This window comes from Tamandua tetradactyla, chromosome 8 (assembly GCF_023851605.1).
Source record: "Tamandua tetradactyla isolate mTamTet1 chromosome 8, mTamTet1.pri, whole genome shotgun sequence".
NCBI lineage: Eukaryota > Metazoa > Chordata > Mammalia > Pilosa > Myrmecophagidae > Tamandua > Tamandua tetradactyla.
The window spans coordinates 41,544,813-41,564,809 of NC_135334.1; the positions used below are offsets into that span (position 1 = coordinate 41,544,813).

Genomic DNA, 19,997 nt, shown 5'->3' on the forward strand with positions numbered 1-19,997 from the left:
CACAAGACTGAAAACACAGGGAGGACCTTGTATTTTGCATTCATTTTGGGTGAATTTCCTGATAGGAAGGCTAAAACTCAAGGAAATATCTCTATATTACAATCTGATTTCAAAAATAAAAAAATAAATATCTCAGGGAATAAATTCCAGAGATAATATTTAAAAATTAAAATGTACAGTGTGCAAGAAATTACACAAAAAATAAAAGAAACGGGCATATATAGAACACTTCATCCAGCAGTAATAGGATGCATATCTTCTCTAGTGCACGTGGATCATTCTTTAGGATAGACCATATCTTAGTTCACCAGATAGACTCAATAAATTTAAAAAATCAATTAAAGCCATACAATGTATTTTCTGAGACCATAATGTAATGAAACTAGAAATTCAAAAGAAGAAGATAAAAATCCAGAAAATACCAATCAAGAAAAGTAGACTGTGTACATACCAGACAAAGACTTTAAAAATGATCTTAAAAATCTCAAGGAAATGAAGGGAAATACAAACGAAGAACTAAAGGATATTAGGAAAACAGTGAATGAGCAATATGAGACTCTTAGTAAAGAGATGGAAATTTTTAAAAAGAATCAAACACAACTAATGGAGTTGAAGACCACAATAACTGATTTGAAGTATTCCCGGGAGGGTTTCAAGAGCAAATTGGAGCTGGGGATGAAAGAATCAGAGGACTCAAAAATGAGACAATTGAAATAAATAAGACTGAGGAGCAGAAAGAAAGAAGAATTATAAAAAGCAAAATAGGCTTAGAGACCTCTGGGATACAATCAAGTATACCAATTTTACAAATTATGTGAGTCCCAGAAGGAGAAGAAATAGAGAAGTGGGCAGAAGGGATATTCAAAGAAATGACAGAGAATTTTCCAAACAAAAGACATCAATAAGCACATCCAAGAAGCCTAGAGAACACCAAAAAGGATGAACATGAAGAAAAATATACCCTGTCATATAGTGACCAGACTGTTGAATGAAAAGGACAAGGAGAGAGTTCTGAAATTGCAAGAGAAAAGCAACATGTTACATACAAGGGAGTTCCAATTAGACTGAGTCCTGATTTCTCTATGGAAATCATGGAAGCAAGAAAGCAGTGAGTTGAAATACTTTAAATGCTGAAAGAAATCAAGCTGCTAACCAAGAATTTTACATCTGGTGAGGCTCTTTTCAAAAATGAAGGCGAGAGGAAGACATTCCCAGATAAACAAAGCTCAGGGGGTTCATCATCATTAGACCTGCTCTAAGAAGCAATGCTAAAGGAAGTTCTACAGACCAAAATGAATGGGCACTCAATAGACAGTGGTTCAAAGTGGCATAAAGAAATAAAGGCCTCTGGTAACAGTAACTTTTGAGATAATTATAAATGCCAGTGTGACTGCACTTTATTTTTTGGTATGTAACGCCACTTCATACTTCTAGCAAGTGCAAAAATGCAAATGCATAAAAAGTAATGATAAATCTATGGGTCTGAACGTACTATGTACAACATATAATTGGTTACAAGTACAAAAAAAGGTGGAGGGAAGGAGGAGTATAGGAAAAGTTTATGTGTATGCTATTTAAATCAAGTTATCAAACCAATATGATTTGTTATATATTTGGGATGCTAAGTTTTAGCCCCAAGGTAACCACAAAGAAATATATACAGATAGAAAACAAAAGGCATTCAACATGGCATAACACACCAAAAATCAAATAAATATAAAAGCAGGCATTAATGTAAGAAATGAAGGACAGAAAAGGTATAAGACTTACATACACTAAATAGCAAAGTAGTGGAACAAAATCCTGCGTTATCTGTAGCGTAATGTAAATTGATTAAAATTTCCAGTCAAAAGGCAGAGATTGACAGGATAGATAAAAATTATCACCCAACTATATGCTGTCTATAAGAAACTTATCTTAAATTCAAAGATGTAAGTATGCTGAAAGAAAAAGGATGGGAAAAAAGTACTATGCAAGTGGCAACCAAAAGAGAGCTGGGGTAACTTTACTACCTATACTAATATCAGTTAAAATAGACTTTAAGTAAGAAACAGTTACAATAGACAAGTTTTTTATAAACTGATAAAGGGATCAGTTGATTTAACAAAAAATTCAAACAATCATAAATATACGGCCATCCAGCAGAGAGCCCCTAAATACCTGAAGAAAATACTGACAGATTTAATGGGAGAAATTGACGGCTCTACCTTAATATAGGAGGCTTTAATACACTACCTTCAATAATGGCTAGAACATCTAGATAGAACATCAATAAGAAAATACAAGACTTGAGTATATTCTAACAGATACAGAACATTTCACCCAATAGTAACAGAAAATATATTCTTCTCTAGTGCAAATGAATCATTCTCCAGGACAGATGAGATCTTAGGTCCCAAACAAGTCTCAATAAATTGAAAAATAAGGAAATCACATAATATATCTTCTCTGACTACAATAGAAGGAAGCTAGAAATCAATAACATGGGAGAAATGGAAAACTCACATGTATCTGGAAATAAAACAACATGCTCTAAAACAACGAGGAAATCAATGAGAGAAATTAGTAAATATCTTGAGGGAAATGAAATGAAAATACAATATACTAAAACTTATGGATGCAACAAAGGAACAGCTGAGAGGGCAATTTATAGCACTAAATGCTTACCTTAAAAAAGACAAAAGACTTCAGATACCTAACCCTTAAAACTAGAAGAACTAGAAAAAGAAGAACAAGCTAAATCCAAAGCAATCAGAAGGAAGAAAATAAAAGCATGGAGATAAATGAAATAGAGAACAAAAAGTTACAATAGAGAGACTCAACAAAACTAAAGGTTGGTTCTTTAAAAAAAAAAAGAACTGTTAGCTGGACTGATGAAAAAAAGGAGAGAGGATACAAATGACTAAAGTAAAAAATGAAAAGGGGGAACATTACTATTGACCCCACTGAAATAAAACAGCCTTTAAGAGCATACTATGAACAACTATACACCAGCAAATGAAATAACCTAGATGAAACAGACAAATTCTTAGAAACATATAAACTAATTATCTTGACTCAAGAAGAGACAGATCTCAACAAACCAATAATCAGTAAAGGAATTGATCAGTAGTCAGAAACCTCCCAACAAGAAAAAACCATGGACTAGACAGCATCACAGGGAGTTTTACTAAACATTCCAAGATGAATTAACACCAATCCTGTTCAAATTCCTCCAAAAAAATTGAAGAGGGAACACTCCTTAATTCATTCTACAAGGCCAACATTACCCCCTAATACCAAAAGCATATAAAGATAACACAAGAAAGGAAAATTATAGATCAATATCTCTATGAATAGAGGTGTAAAACTCCTTAACAAAATTACTATTTTAATTACTATGGCTTTCTTATAAGTTTAAAGATCAGGAAGGGTGAGTCCTCAAGTTTTACTCTTCATATAAACTTGATGATTGGGTTTTCCATTTTGCAGAGAAAGGTTGTTAGAATTTTGATTGTGATTGAGTTGAATCTGTAAATTGCTTTGCATAGAATTGACATCTTAAAACAATATTTAATCTTCCAATCCATGAACACACATATCTTTCCATTAATTTAGGTCTTTGATTTATTTTAGCTATGTTTGTAGTTTCCTGAGTATCAAGTCTATTATATCCTTGACTAGATTTATTCCTACATAATTGATTCATTTAGAAGATATTATAAATGGAACTATTTCCTTGATTTCTTCTGATTGTTCATTGCTTGTGTATAGTTTTGTGTCTTGATCTTGTACCGTGCTACTTTGCTGAATTTAATAGCTCTAGGAGGCTTATTGTGGATTTTTCATGGTTTTCTGTATGTAGGATCATGTCATTTGCAAATAGGGAAAGTTGTAATTCTTCCTTCCCAATTTGAATGAATTTTATTATTAATTACATTATTATTATAATATTATAAAATATTATTATTATTATTACTCATTATTCTGTTTAAAACTTCCAGGACAATGTTGAACAACATTGGTGACAGTTGGCATACTTGTCTTGTTCCTGCTTTTAGAGAAAATGATGTCATTCTTTCACCAATAAATATGATGTTAGCTGTGGATTTGTTGAAGAATTTTCATCTGAGTCCTAGTTTTGTAGTGTTCTTATCTAGATGGGTTCTGGATTTTGCCAAATGCCTTTTATATGTCAGTTGAGATCACGTGGTTTTTTTCATTCTCTTAATGTGGTGTATACATTAATTGGTTTTCTTATGTTGAACCACCCTTGCATATCTGTGATAATTTCCACTTGATTACAGTGTATAATTCTTTTAATGCATTGTTGAACTCAGTTTGAGTGGCCTCAAATAGCCAAAGTCATCTTGAAAAAGAAGATTGAAGTTGAGGACTCACCCTTCCTGATCTTTAAACTTATAAAAAAGCCACAGTAATCAACATAGTATGGTACCGGCATAAGGACAGACACATAGAGCAATGGAATCAAATTGAGAGCTCTAAAATCAACGCTTACATTTATGGCCAACTGATATTTGAAAGGAAGCAATTATGCTCAATTTGGAAAGAAAAATCTCTTCATCAAATGGTGCTGGGAAAACTGGATCTCCATTTACAAAAGAATGGAGGATCTCTACCTCACACCTTATAAAAAAATCAACTCAAAATGGATTTAAGACCTAAAGAGCCAGAACCATCAAACTCCTCAAAGAAAACATACGACTGCATCATCATTGTGTTAGGCAATAGTTTCTTAGACTTTAAACCCAAAGCAAAGCAACAAAAGAAAAAAAAATAGGTAAATGGGACATCATCAATATTAAAAACTTTTGGCCCTCATTTTATCATGAAAGTGAAATTACATCCTACAGAATGGTAGAAAATATTGGAAAACTAATATTTGAGAAAGGTTTACTATATACAATATATAAAGAAACCTTTCAACTTAACAACAAAAAGACAACCAATTTAAAAATTGGCAAAAGACTTGAATAGATGTTTCTCCAAAGATAAACAAATGGCCAAAAAAGCACATGAAAAGGTGCGCAACATCATTAGCTGTTAGGGAAATCAAGTTAAAACCACAAGATATCATTTCACACCCATTGAAATAGCTATTATTTAAAAAAAAAAAACAACAGAAAATTACAAGTATTGGAGAGGATGTGGGGAAACAGGAACACTCATTCACTGCTGGTGGCAAGGCAAAATGGTGCAACCCTGTGCAATACAGTTCGGCATTTCCTCAGAAAATATAAAATTACCATATGACCGGCAATCACACTTCAAGGTATATACCAAAAGAACTGAAAGTAGGGACTCAAATAGTATTTGCACATCAATGTTCATAGTGGCATTAAGCAACCCAAGTGTCCATCAACCAATGAATGGATAAACAAGATGTGGTATACACACAATGGAACAATATTCAGACATAAAAAGGAATGAAGTTCTGATACACATGACCATCCAAATGAACTTGGAGACATCATGTGAATGAAATAAGCCAGATGCAAATGATAAATATAGTATGGTCTCACTTATTTGAAGCAATTAGAAAAAGCAAACTCACAGAGTCAGAATCTAGAATATAGGTTACCAGGGGACAGGAAACAAGGAGTTAAAACTTGCAATGTACAGAGTGCTTATTTGTAACTACGGAATACTTGGGGATGGATGAGTGTGATGGTAGCACAACATTGTGAATGTAATTAATAACACTAATAACACTGAATTATATCTGAATATGGTAAAAGGGGAAATGTTAGGTTGTATATTTGGTAGTAGAATAAAAAATTTTCTTAATATCCATGGAACTGTACTCTGCAAATAGTAAACCCTAAATTAATCCAGGGACTATAATTAATAGTACAATCATAAAAATTTGCTTTCATCAATTTAATAAATAGACATACTAATATCAGGTATTAATGGGGTGGTATATAGGAATCCTGTATGTTATGCATGCTTGTTTTGTAAACCCACTTTGCAAATAAAAAATAATTAGAAAAGAGCAAATGAAAGGCAAAAGGGCAAATATGATTAGAGGTAGCACATTAAAAGATAGTAGGTTTTTTATAAAATATCATTGTCCACTAGACAGTGTGTTGTGGAGCCACTTTAACTGGAAATGATTGGCCCATCTAAGTATGAAGGACTGAGAATTAGCTTTCAGATAAATCCCAAAGAAACATAATTTCTCACTTTCCTATTTCCATAAGTACTTTCTGTATGTACTCATGGCTTCTAATGGTATATTAGGAACATCAAATATCCAATTAACTATTTGCAATCATGAGCTCATGAATCGATGGTAAATTAAAGACATAATTCTGAAATATTCCTTTTGTATGGATCCTATCCTTCTGATTATGAATGCGTCCTCATCTTCCATGCTTTACATAACATCTGGGGGGTAAATGCGAGTTTGAACCTGGTCCTCATTTTTAATTATGTTCTTAGAGCATAAGTCATAATTTGAAAGCCATGGTTCTGTCATCTCAGTAAGCATTTATGTTGGTTTATTTACATTTCATGGATTTATAAATTTGTAAATCTTGAAGCACTAAAGAGATCAATAAAACCAATCACTGGATTGTCAGAAAAGATAATAGAAATTGTAAGTATCTTAACTAGTGCATTCAGATAGTTTGTGGCAGGGCCAGATTTTAATCAGTCTCCTTGGATTCTTCTTGAGAATTCAAGTGGTCTCCATTTGGTTAATTTGGTGAGTTTAACCAAATTGATTGAGTCACATCTTCATGGAGATAAGTTAAAGTTTCCAACATACAGTACTGAACAGGGATTAGAAGAAACCATTGCTCCCACAAGGTTAAGATTAAAAAATGGCTTTTCTACGGTTCATAAACCTTTTCAAACCAGCACACTCCTCTTCTGGAAAACAGTTGCATCACCTAATTATTAAATGCACTCTAAAGACATTTGTACCTAAAACACACAAATTCAGTGCTACTCTGATTTGCTTAGGTTTTCCTACTTAATTCTTTTTTAAAACATTTTTTTTTCCTTTAGGAGATGCATTAAAGAGTTTAAACATCCTCTTAGGACATTAATATGGAATATTAAGATCTTTATTGCAGACTGCAAAAATTCTTAGTTTATTTTTGCTTGCCAGTTCAGGCAAACATATGTGGAAAGGTCTGTTTAAATGGGACCTTATTCAGATTCTAAAATTCAAATGTATTAGTGCTTTGTTAGTACCCTAAATTCTGTCGTACAATAAACTCTTACTCTGGTGTTTCTTCAGAATCCCCTTCACATCCCACTGCAGGTGTGGATATTATAGTCAATCACACTACCCTACTGATCACTCATTGATGGCACTTCTGAAATCACCCTCACTTTCCTAACAGGTTTGCCTATCCATCTAACATAAAGTTATGGGAGGGTTAAAGTATAACTCTTATGACAGCATTATTAATGGCTAAAAAATATCTAAGACACTCCTCAGGCAACCTCTAATAACCATTTTGAACACACCTGAAATGCCAGTAATGTGCCTTGGAGAAGACGGATTGTTAAAGATCAGCTAAAACTGCACTATTATATATAGATATGATTTTTATCAATAATGAATATTTCATATGCTATATTTTATAATAAAATAATCTAATCACATTATTAGAAAAAATTAAATAAGAATAAATTTCTCATTCTTCTCAAATTACAGTTTGGGCAGAATAAGCAATCAAGGATACGGAGCTCAGAAGATTTCCATTTAAATAGTTTCAATAATCCTCCAAGACAATATCTGGTAAGTATGAATTTTTAAAGAAATAGGCTAGTTATTTGCAATATTTACATTCTCAAACTGTATAACTCTTACAATGAAAATGAACTATTAGGATTTTTTCCTGAACATCAAAATACATAAATTCAAAAAAATATTTATTAAGTACCAGATGCCACTTTCTAGGTCTAGAGATACTTAATAAACAAAATAGAAGAAATTTTTGGCATAAAGGTGATTAGAGTTTGTGTGTTCATTGTAAACAGTTTAATCCTACAAAAATATAAGGAGAGAGTCAAATTCTACCACTAAGGAATAGATTGTTTACTTTTGGTGAAAATTCTGCCAGATGATATTTTTGTGTGTCTGTAATTTCACACATATTTAATAATACTATAAAATGTACATATAAACTTACATAAATGAAATAATAGTACAGAAATTTTTGTAGTCTGTTTTCACTCCACAAAGTATATAGTCACATTATTTGTAATGAATATATAGTTTCCCTTTGTATAAATATATAAAAATTTCATTAAAAATAACTCTTATTGATGGGCATTTAGGGAATTATTTTTTTCTACCATTATAAGCAGAACTACTATGAATATGCTTGTCCATTTACGCAGTTATCTCCTAGAATAAGTTCCTTGAAGTGAAGTTTTACTGCCTACCATTTAATTTGGGCTTGAGTAGTTAAGTTTTGGTTTGGCTTTATATCTCCTCGCGCCCCCAAATTCTTGCATAGGTACTGAGTCTCCTGCTTAACATGAAAAGAGTATGGTAAAAGCAACATGCACATACTATCAGCCTAGATAGTGGAGAAACTTTATTACATTAAAACTGACCACTGCTAAATTAATAGCAAGTATAACATTTTTAAAAAAATGGCTACCTTCCTTGGTGAGGGAAAACAAAAACAAGCATATATTTGCTTCTTCCCATCTCCACATACAGTTCATGCCCATTTTTCCCTTACCCAACTGAAAGGCCATGTCTTACTCTAATACTTTTCAAAGAAAATGCATGCATGGACATAACGGATTAGATGTTTGTGCCAAAATGATTCTTTTCTCAAGAATTAACTTTGGAGTCATTAGTCTAGGTGATACATCACTTTAAAAAGAAAAGCAGAGGGGTACAAGGGTAGTTGCTTGGTAGAATTCTTGCCTGCCATGCAGGCGGAAGACCCAGGCTCAATTCCCAGTCCATGCACTTCCCAAAAAAGCAAACAAGCAAAATAAACAAAAAACAAAACAAGCAAAATTCAACAAATGGTACTGCAATAATGGGATACTCACACGGAAAAATAATGAAATGTGACCCCGCCATACAGCATACAAAAAAAAAAAAAAAAAGAAGAAAAGAAAAAAAGAAAGAAAAGCAGTTTGGTGACATCATACATTCCCTGTCACCACTTATTCTTAATCACAAATAGCCATCATTTCCAAAGTGCTTACGAAAGACTCAGAAACTCATTCTAAATCAGAGATTTGTCATGAAATAAAATCTGAAATTTATTTCTCCTTTCTCTGTCTAGAAAATAATGAAGAGGCTCATTAAAAGATATGTGTTGAAAGCCCAAATAGATAAGGAGAGTGATGAAGTAAATGAAGGTGAGAGTTGAATGCAAAGACGGTTAGACTGAGAGTGAACAGGATATTGGGCCTGATGCAGAGCTGAGCGCTGGAGAGATGGGTGTGAGAGGGGTGAGCTTGAAGGGAAAGAGAGCAGGATCTCACTAACCGTCAGTATCATCAAATACCGGGGAACAGGCTTATTTTGTCACAATGGGGGCAGATACAACTTTCTAGATAAATTTTCTTTTTTGTTGTTTTTTTGGGGGTTATTCTGGGAGTGGGGATGGCTTCCATAAAGGACGGTGTGGTTGGGAAAAGCCAAAGGAACTGCTTATTCTAACCCCTGCACCACACCACCACCATTTCCATTTAGCTTATTTTAAAAGGACTCGTTACAATTTTGCTGTAATCTCTTAATTTACTAAAATACTTAGAAAAATAGAAACCTTCTCCATTAGGAAGATATTTCCTTTGAAAGTTTCAAAATACAGATGTATGTGAAATTAGGACTAATTTCAGCCTATTTAAGAATCACTAGTTTCTCTGCATTACATAGTTACAGTTAACTTCTTATCACTCTTATCTTTCAAAGGGGAACTGAAAGAAATTAAACAGGATATCTCGAGTCTCCGCTATGAACTCCTTGAAGAAAAATCTCAGAATACAGAAGACCTAGCAGAACTTATTAGAAAACTTGGGGAGAAATTATCAATGGAACAGAATCCAGAGGAATGCAATAGATAATGCAAAGACTTCCTTAGGTGTTCTAACTTATTTGTCCACTTGAAGCCATACTATTTTCCAATTTATTTTTTTAAGTGCCAGTGTTCCCTCCTCTCATACAAGAAAAAGTTAAAAGATAACTTGGGTCATCCTTGCATACTGAACCCTAATATTTAACATTTGGGATGACTAAATTCATATTCTGGCTAAAGTTTTCAGATTATGATGAAAAGTATGCCTAGGTTTGGTGCTTGTCTTATAAAGAGACTTCATGTATATAATTGTTGTGATGATACGGCTTCCATGTAGCGACTGCCTGGGAATTGTCTCTGCTGGAATCAGGCAGATGCATAACACTTTCTGTGTGGTACTTCACACAGGTAATTTTAAGCCCCTCTTATCTGCTCTGTGGATTCCCTGCTGGTGACTTACAGCCCTGGAATCCAGGGTAAAAATAATCTATGGCCACTGAGAGAATGCTGTTTAATCATCACCATCCCTCCTTAACCACAAATAATATGCTTAATAGTGTCTCTGAAAAATGGGCTTAAACTTTTCCTAAATTTTATGACTCATCTCTTTGAAAATATTACACTTAACAGCGAAAAAATGCTTCCTCCACTTAACCCTGGAAGCTTGGTCAGTTGTGTACATGTGTGCACATGTGCATTAAACGGTGCTTTTGCATCTAATGTGCACACTTAAGAGCTCTTTATAAATATTTTAATGTGACTGAAAAATTACTTGCCAAATAAGAGCATTTTGTTGGAGAAATGAAACCACAAAAAAATGTTGTTATTTGGTCTAATTAAAGCACAATTTTGTGTCATCTCTGAAGGCATTTACAGGTGAATTCCCACATTTGCCTATTAACTGTAAAGGAAAAAAAGTGATGTGGGAACTTGCAAACACCTAGGTCATTCTCAGTTATGTTCTACCTTCGTCTCCAAATACTTTACAGAGACCATTCAACAAGAGGCTGATATTACTTAACTGATATGAGGCAATGTTTGAAATAGCTAAAGAGAAACCAAGGTTCAGCCACTGCCCCAAGACTCTTGATATTTAGATGATACTGGGCATTAACTCAAGTGCTGTTTTAAATGCAATAAAAGGGGGCATTAGGTGCAAATTTTAGCTTAATTTTTAAAGATAAAATCGTCAAAAAAAAAATCTGTTCAGCCTCAACTTTGATTTAGTTTCATCAAAGGACCTTTACGTAACAAGAAATGACAGCTGAAAATTTTTATTCAGTAATTTTTTGGATTTGTGGTTATTACTTATCGAGAAGTGACTTAGTGATGGAGAAAAGTTCTGTTTTCAAATGTTTCGTGGCAATATTTTAATGAGAATTTGTAAAGATTAATCTCATACTAAATGCACAAATAGAAAATTAAAATAATTTAACAGTCACAAGGGTGGTGTGTTATACCATAAAAGAAATTTGCCTTCATACCAAAGTATGCTTTATGACAGGAAGTAGGCTCTAGAAGACTCTAGAAAAGATACACAGATTCTCTGGTGTCTTTTAAGTTGGATTGACTTGACAGGATAAGACATATTGGGAAATCCAACAGGTATGACTGTGAGTTCCTCAGTAAAGGACACTACTCTTTGAGTGACATCTGTTATTGTTCAAAATCAATATGTCCTGAGGTCAGATGATTTTCCTCAAAGTGCAGCTGAAGTGGGACCTCTCTAATTTCACTTTAATTGAAAGATGAAAAGAGAAACCAACATACTTTAAGGTTTAAAAAAATTCCAACAAAAGTTTAATAAAGGCATATTGTCAAAGGGTGGTCACAGACATTATGAAAGTTTCAAGGCCATCGCTTTAAATCCAGTATTCAATGTCATCTTAACCTTTGAGAACAAGGTTGGCATGTATCTAACCAAATTGCTTTCTCTGTCTTTCTCCCTTGCAATGTGATGCTGATGCCCTTTGGAGGTTTAGGTTCTATGAAGTCATAGCTTCCTGCTCTGCCTAGCTCTGCCCACTGCTCATAGCAGAGTCATCACCGGTGAACAAAATTGCTGTATCCTTGTAAATGTTCCCACAAACACTTTTTACATTTCTTCTGGATAAAATTAATGATGATCTATTCACAAGTCACAGAAAGTTTTCATTTTGGAATCAATGTTTCCAGAGATTTTTATACAACTGAATAATTAAATGCTAGAGACACCAGGTTTGATAGGTTTTTAGATGGTACCATTTGATGGATAATCAATTTAACTAGTTAAATCACTTAAAAGTGGATCACTGGAATACTGACTCATGTTTTCAATGAAAATGACATAGCAAAAACCAGCTTATTCACTGATTAGGGTAATTATACTTACTAAGGAGATCATTTTTTCATAATATTCATAATGCTTCCTAAGTATAATTTTACCTAAGACACTGAAGTAAAAACAAGGAGAAATATTGGTATATACAGAATCTAAGAATTTTTTACCTTCTTTTCTAATGTTCATCTTGCCAGCCACAAAGCTTCTATCACTGTTCTCTAATAAACTGTAGGAACAGTGTGTAAAATGTGGCTGGACAGGCATATTCTCCAGGAAATGTGCAGAACATGACTTTTTTTCTATATCATGAGAGAAAAACTTGATGATGACATTCAGGAAGTAAATTTTGAACTTCACTGCCCTGCATTTTTTTGTCCTCATCATTGCCCATGAAAATAGGTTCTCACTGTACCGTAAGAATAATCTAAATTAAGTTTACTTATTGTCATGTCTTGGGCTAAAAAAGTAAGGCAAATGCTTTGTGGTTTTTGCCTTAACCTTTTCAATATTCTGTGATTCAGTCATCTGACATTTACCCTTTACTCTTCTTCAGAAAATGTACTATCCCTCAGAATAACTGGAAAAGGTTAAGCTTTACAATATTTTCTTGTGTTTTAGAAAATGTTAACATTTTGTTATAATGTTGCTTCTATTTTTTAATATGTAGGAGAATATATATATATATTTATCTATATGTACATACCTATATACAGTTTGCCATGATATATATAATTATATAATGCATTTATATACACACATACATGTATATAATCAAAGACATTTTTCAAAGGATAGCTATGATCTTAAAGAAACTATGCTTATAAATATGGATCTTTTTTGTTTCTTTTATCACTTGCTCTTTTCTTTCCATTCAATAATTTCACCATTTTTTCTGGTCCCTATGTATTGGTTACTTCTCATACTGAGTTCTTTTTAGTCTGGTGGTTTGGAGCATAAGATTTAGAGCCAAAACATGTTGGCTTGAATCTCAGCTCTGACTATTGTCAGCTATGCATTTTTCACAAAGTTTCTTAAGCTTTCTGAGCCTCATTATCCCAATTCAGCATCATCTACACCATCTCTTAAATGGAGGTTTTGTGAGTATAAAATGAATTAATACATTTTAGGCCCTTAGAACAGTACTTGGCATATGTTAATGTTAGTAATTGTAGACAAAGGATGTGACTCCAAAATTCCTTTTCCACCCTCCCTGAAACTACCTCTTCTTAAACATCTTAAAAACTAGAAAAAATTATATTTTAATTCATGTCTCTCTGATCAATTGGTATGTAGTATGTGGAGCATTATGCTAAGGATTCTGAATTCTTCATTTGGAATCAGTAGGAGAGAATAACAAAGGCAATTAACAACACTTGTCATGGACATGGGAAGTTGACCCTCATGCCACAATATTTGCCATCCCTGAGATGAATCACATTTGAACAATATTTGGGAAAATTTCAAGACACATTACTTTTGGTCATTTTGCATCATTTTAATAGCATCATGAGGTGGTTTAGGGAAGGTACCATTTATATCCATAAAGCATTCATTTAAAACTATGATGTTCATTCTCCTATTGCCAGTAGTAGAGCCCAAATCAGAATGCAAAGAGTTGCTTTAAAAACAGACCTAATTAATACAAGCTAGTTCCATGAAACCCATTTTTAATCTATTCATTGTAAATTAGCTATTCAGAGTTTGAGAAGTCCTTCAACATTGACAGAGTAGAAAATGAAGTCTCCTGTACAAATTTAGATTTAGTTTGCCTGTCACAATTTGTGGTTTCATCTTACTTCTTAGGGGATATTCCAAACCCATAGAAAAAAAAAACTTAACATTGTCCAGTCATGGAGAGATTCCTAATTGATTTCCATCTCCCTCTTGGAGGTAAGCAATTTGATTCATTCCCTTCATACTTTTGCTTAATAATAAAGTTACCTTTGGCTCTAGAAGAAGTAGTATGTATTAAATTAATCACATTCCAGCTTTTTCTTGTTAACTCATTCATGGGTATAGTCTATCAGTTTGCCTCAAAGCCACGATCCAGATGACTTTCATGATGGACTAACAGTATTAGCAACCCTTGGCTTGTGTCATTAGTTCATTTGGCATTTAGCCTTACTAATGAGCAGGACACAAACGGCTGTCTCAGTTTGTTGCTTCTGCCTGACATTGTTCATTCTGCGACCTAATTACCTTTTTTCATAAATCCACAACACAGTCCAGTCTGACCCCAGGAGTATATCTAGCTTTTCTTTCTTAAATTGTGATATCTAGCTGAGTTTTTAAAATTTCACATTAAAAAGACCCATGAATCTTAAAGAATTTGAAAAGTGAATTTGGTGATTCTAAGAGAGGAGAAAAATACTGAGTATAAGTCTAACTTCTGGGAAAACCTGTTTTAAAAGTAAAATAGAATTGTTACTTTCCAATATCGGATAACTTAATCTTAGTGATATAAATACCTAAGTCAGAGTTTAATAATTGGAAAGTCCGTATTTTATTATCCTTCTCAATTTCAGGCAGAAACTGAATAAAAAGAGTTCAGGGAGGCTTTAAAAATGAGAAAGCCTTTGTGAGGAAAGGTTAAGAATATCTTTACCTCTTTAGACTTCTGTCTGGCCATACCTCAGTGCAGGTCAGAAGTTCTGATTATTATTTGTAATTGGTAAAAGCATTTAATATGTCACAGAAGTAACAATTTTTTTTTTAGTTTCTTCTTTGAGCACTCAGTGCTGAGGTTGTGCCATTATATGGGGCGTAATGGTTTTCCCAACAATTCATTAATGCGCGGTGTTAGAGAGAGAGAGTCTAGACATTAATTGTAACCCATCTGCAGCCAATTGTAAACCATGGGGATAATCTATATCACCTCATTCCTCCTTCTCAAAGCAGGGGCTATGCCTGCAGCCTTCTGGTATTTTATGTCATAAGAAGTACAAAAATATTCATACCAAATGAGTTATCAGAAAATTAAAATAACACCATGCTAACGTGCTTTGAGTTGTGCCTTGCAAGTGGAGTATTTGGTACCACTCATTTTGATGACTTAAGCATCTCTGCACCTAGCAGAGCATCTGGGACTTTCTTGTGCTCAGGAATGTGGTTAATTCAATAATTTCACTTAAATTTAAGCAATAACTAAGACACATCTCTTGTACTCAGTGAATTCATAATCAAATAAACAGTCATGCAGCCTGTTAAATGACATGAAAGTCCCCAAGACAGACATCTAATAAAGTACGTATGGGAGGGTTACATTTCAGGTCAGAGCAGGTTTCTGTAGAAGCCTGCACTTAAACTTAAGCATTATTACTCTTGTCCCTTTGAGACAATGGTGTCAGAAATGTATCTGTTGTTTGGGATGCTATTTGTCTTCATGTACCCTGTATAATTAGAATTACCCAAAAGGAGACCATGGAATGAGGATTCCTGTCTGTGCAAATGATTTATGTAGAAAACGTACTCCCAGGAAAAACTGATAAAGAGGCTAGGGAAGGAGAAATAGCCAATCAAATATGACACTGCAGGTAAATGTGTACTAAAAGGAACTTCCACTCAATCCTGCAGAGGAATTATGAAGTTATGCCAAAGAGCTAAGCTTTCCTGCCCCCTACCCCTTAGTCACTGGCTAAGGGATGCTCTAGCAGGACATAAACTTTCAGCATTTTCAGCAAAGGCTCCAGCAGTCTAAGGGTTATCCTCCAGAGAGAACTGCAGATGTAGGCATTGAGAAGTAAAAACACATAGATGCTGGGGGAGGGATAAACTGCAAAGGGGTCCTCTGAAATCTGGGAGGAGCACCAACAGCATCCACTTCACGTATACTGTCAAGGACAGTATTCTTTGTAGGCCCAGATTGCATCAGAATTCTAAAATGCTATTTAATTTTTCATGGCGCTTTGGAAATTTAAGAAACAGATTTTGCTTTGGAGGCTGCATAAAAGATGCACAGATTCCTCTTTAAATCAAGGGGCTTCTGAGTTACCTGAGGTTATACCAGGTAATGTCTGCACCCTCCAGACACAGGGCTGTTTCTACAAGTGGAAGCTCCCTCCATCAAACTAAAATGATATAATTTAAAACTCCCACAGATATCCTGGACTACATACTTACTCATGAGGCAGCCAGGCCTTCCAAATTGTCCTCCAGTTATCATTCCTTTAAGTCAAAGAATGAGATGTACCTTTAAGATGAATTTTAACGAGGGTAACAATTTAACTAATTATACTCATCTAATTAACCTAGATGAGTATATCTGGACCGCTAAAGAATGAGATGAGTGTGGGTCTTAAGAAAAGATACATAATATAGGCTCATTTGGTTAGGTCATCTTACAGCCAAAAACACCTTATCAGTGTCCCTGATGTGAGAGAGGGACAACAAAAATGAGTGAGATAGCTGTGGAGAATGCAAAAGCCAAGGGCAGAGGCTTGGTGATTTAAGACATGCCCTGAAATATCTCTCCAGATATTCAGTGGAAAAAAGGACAAATCTCACTTGCTTAGAACTCTGGAGGAAAGAAGAGATTGAAGGAGGCCTCCTTCAATAGAAGAAAGAGAAAAATATCAGGGAGGATTTCTGTCCCAGACAGGCCAGTCCTCTTCCCTCTCTCTCACCGGTCCCACACCGCTCAGGAAGTGCCCAGAGGCAGCAACCCAGATCTCTCCCGCCCACCACCAGGGACACAGAATATAAAATCACTCACAGCAGTGAGTGAGATCCCCATGCATATCTAGATATAGGGACCTAAGTCCACAGAGACCAAGGGCAGAACACAAGCTGCTGGGAAGTGCTGAATGCAAAAGGGCCCCCACAAGCTTCCAAAATGGAGGATCAAGGAGTGAGCAGCAGAACCTACTTCTTTCCCAAAAGCAGAGAGTTGCCAGGAAGAAACTGTCTGAAGAAACTGTCTGAATCAGCTGTCTGGGGATGCAGGATCAGGGCGGGACATTATGATGCCCAGGGAAGTGTGGGACGAAGAGACTGAAAAACTGTGCCAGAGACTGTGAGTAAATCCCTCTGCAGCCCCTGGTGCCCATCTCTTCCCCTTGACGGAAGCAGCAGTAGGTGGCCTGATCCTTGGCTGGGGGATGACTATGGACTGGGATGGCAGAGGAAGTCCTCTGCTCCAAGTACAGAGGGGAACACAGCACAACATTGAGCCAGACATTGGCCAAGTAAGTGAGAATCCTCAGTTTCAGTCCCTCCAAGGCAGATGCCTATGGGCATCAATGTTTCAACTGCTTTAGAGGTAGATATAGCAAAACAAACAAACAAAACATAAATATCTGCCTTTGTAGGGTTTAGGGGAATAGGTAGCCAAAGAGTGCCACCTGCTGGACAGGCCAAAATTCAGTGAAAAAGGGACTTTTTGGAGTCTTTCCAGTCTCTCTTCCAGGGACCAAAGGATCTGGTTTATGCCCCCTGCACGGTTATCTAACCTTGTTTTGTCTGGCAAAGACAGACAATCCAACTGTCAAAGAAAAACTTTAATGCAAACCTCATCAACAACGAAATCTTAGACAAAAAATTGAAACCAACCTTCAGAATAAACTCACCAAGATAATCAGAAGACCAGAAACCAGCAAAAAAATCACTAGGCGTATTAAAACTCATGAACATATGGCCCAGTCAAAGGAAAAAACTGAAAAAGTCAAAGAAGACACAGAATTTGGAACTAATCAAAGATTTCAAACAAATTTCCCAAACAAGTTCAATGAGAAGGCTAAAGAGATAAAGGATATTAAGATGACACTGGGTAAGCAAAAAAGAATTTAAAAGAATACATAGAAAAATAACAAATTTTGGAAATGAAACATACTGTAGATGAAATTAAAAATATACTATATACTAGAGATACAACAGCAGATTTGAAGAGGGAGAGAAAGGATCAGTGAGCTGTAAGAGAATCCAAAATTGAAAAGAAAACAAATGGAGAAAAACAGAAACATTTGAGCAGGGTGTCGGGAAATGACTGACAATACAAAGTACACAAACATGGGTTATGAGTGTCCCAGAAGGAGAAAAGAAAGGGAAAGGGCCAGGAAGAACATTTGAGGAAATAACAGCTAAAAATTTCCCAACCCTTATCAAAGATAGAAATATGCAAATCCAAGAGGGCCAATGTACTCCAAATAGAAAAAATAATGAGAATATACCATTCCACAACACATATAATTAGACTATCAAATGCCAAAGAGAATGAGAATTCTGAAAGCAGGAATTCAGTGCTGAATTCTCATCAGACACCATGGAGGTGATAAAGCAGTTGTATGATATATTTAAGTTAGTTGAAGGAAAATTGCTAACCAAGAATTCTGTATCCAGCAAAACTTGTCCTTCAAAAATGAGGGAGTTTAAAATATTCAAAGAAAACCAGAAACTGAGAAAGCTCCTTAACAAAAGACCTGCCCGACAAAAAATACTAATGGGAGCTATAAAGAAAAGACAAGAGAGAGAGAGGCTTGGAGTAGAGTTCAGAAATGAAGATCATCAGTAAAGGTCACTAAAAGGATAGAAACAGAAAACAATAGATATGCCAAAAAAAGCCAAAGGATACAATGGGTGAAGTAAATACTATCTTTACAGTACTGACATTGAATGTTAATGGATTAAACTTCCTAATTAAAAGATACAAACTGGAGGAATGGATAAAAATATGTCCCATGTATATATGTTCTTTATAAGAGACTCATTATAGACCCAAAGATACAGATAGGTTGGACGTGAAAGGATGGAAGAAGATATTCCATGCAAGCAGTAACAACAACAACAACAAAAAAGCCTGAGTTAGCGAATATCAAACAAAATAGACATTCTTTTTTTCACATGGGCAGGCAGTGGGAATCGAACCGGGGTCTCCAGCATGGCAGGTGAGAACTCTGCCTGCTAAGCCACCGTGGCCCCAAAATAGACTTTTAATGCAAAAAATGTTATAAGAGATAAAGAAAGCTATTACATTTTAATAAAAGGGACAAGAAGAAATAACCATCATAAATATCTATGCACCTAATTAATGCTCCAAAGCACATGAAGCAAACATTGGCAAATGTGAAGGAAGTAATGACTGTTTCTATAATAACAGTGGGAGATTTCAACACACCACTATCTTCAATAGACAAAAAATTTAAATGGAGGATCAATAAGGAAACAAGAGAACCTAAATAACATGATAAATATTGTAGACCTAACAGAGATATATAGAACAGTACACTCCAAAACAGCAGGATATATATTCTTCTCAAGAGCTCATGGAACACCCTTCAGGATAGACCACATGCTGGGGTACAAAACAGATCTTAAAATATTTCAAAATATACAAGCCAATTTCTCTGATCATAATGGAATGTAGCATGAAATCAAATAACAGCTGAAGAACTGGAAAATTCACAAGTATATGGAAATTAAACAGCATACTCTTAAACAATCAGTGGGTCAAAGAAGAAACAGAAAAATTAGTGAATATATTCAGACAAATGAAAAGGAGAACACAACATATCAAAATCTATGGGATGCAGTGAAGGCAGTGCTGAGTAGGAAATTTATAGCTCTAAATGCCTACATTAAAAAAGAAGAAAGAGCAAAAATCAAAGACTTAACTGAGTATCTGTAGAAACTAGAGAAAGAACAAATCCTAAAGCAAGCAGAAGGAAAGAAATAATAAA

At 34.8% G+C, this 19,997-nt stretch overlaps 1 protein-coding gene and 1 pseudogene across 10 annotated transcripts in view; one reads left to right on the forward strand and one right to left on the reverse strand.

Moving 5' to 3' along the window:
- The window catches only part of TRPC6 (transient receptor potential cation channel subfamily C member 6), a 199,397-nt gene extending 185,159 nt beyond the window's left edge, over nt 1–14,238 (forward strand). The window contains exons 10-14 of one of the 4 annotated variants that reach the window (XR_013156604.1): nt 7,673–7,756; nt 9,273–9,348; nt 9,905–10,073; nt 11,990–12,071; nt 14,176–14,238. Coding sequence is in view for 2 of the 4 variants with exons in the window: in XM_077113172.1 (XP_076969287.1) it covers nt 7,673–7,756; nt 9,273–9,348; nt 9,905–10,056 (312 nt within the window). In the remaining 2 variants the exon portion in view is untranslated. Of the gene's footprint in view, nt 1–7,672; nt 7,757–9,272; nt 9,349–9,904; nt 13,060–14,175 lie in introns of those variants that run through there. The other 3 variants (XR_013156603.1, XM_077113172.1, XM_077113171.1) reach the window with 3 other exon arrangements.
- LOC143644321 (ribose-phosphate pyrophosphokinase 2 pseudogene) overlaps nt 1–19,997 on the reverse strand; it is a 200,476-nt pseudogene that overhangs the window by 6,634 nt on the left and 173,845 nt on the right. The gene's annotated exons all lie outside the window — the stretch shown is intronic.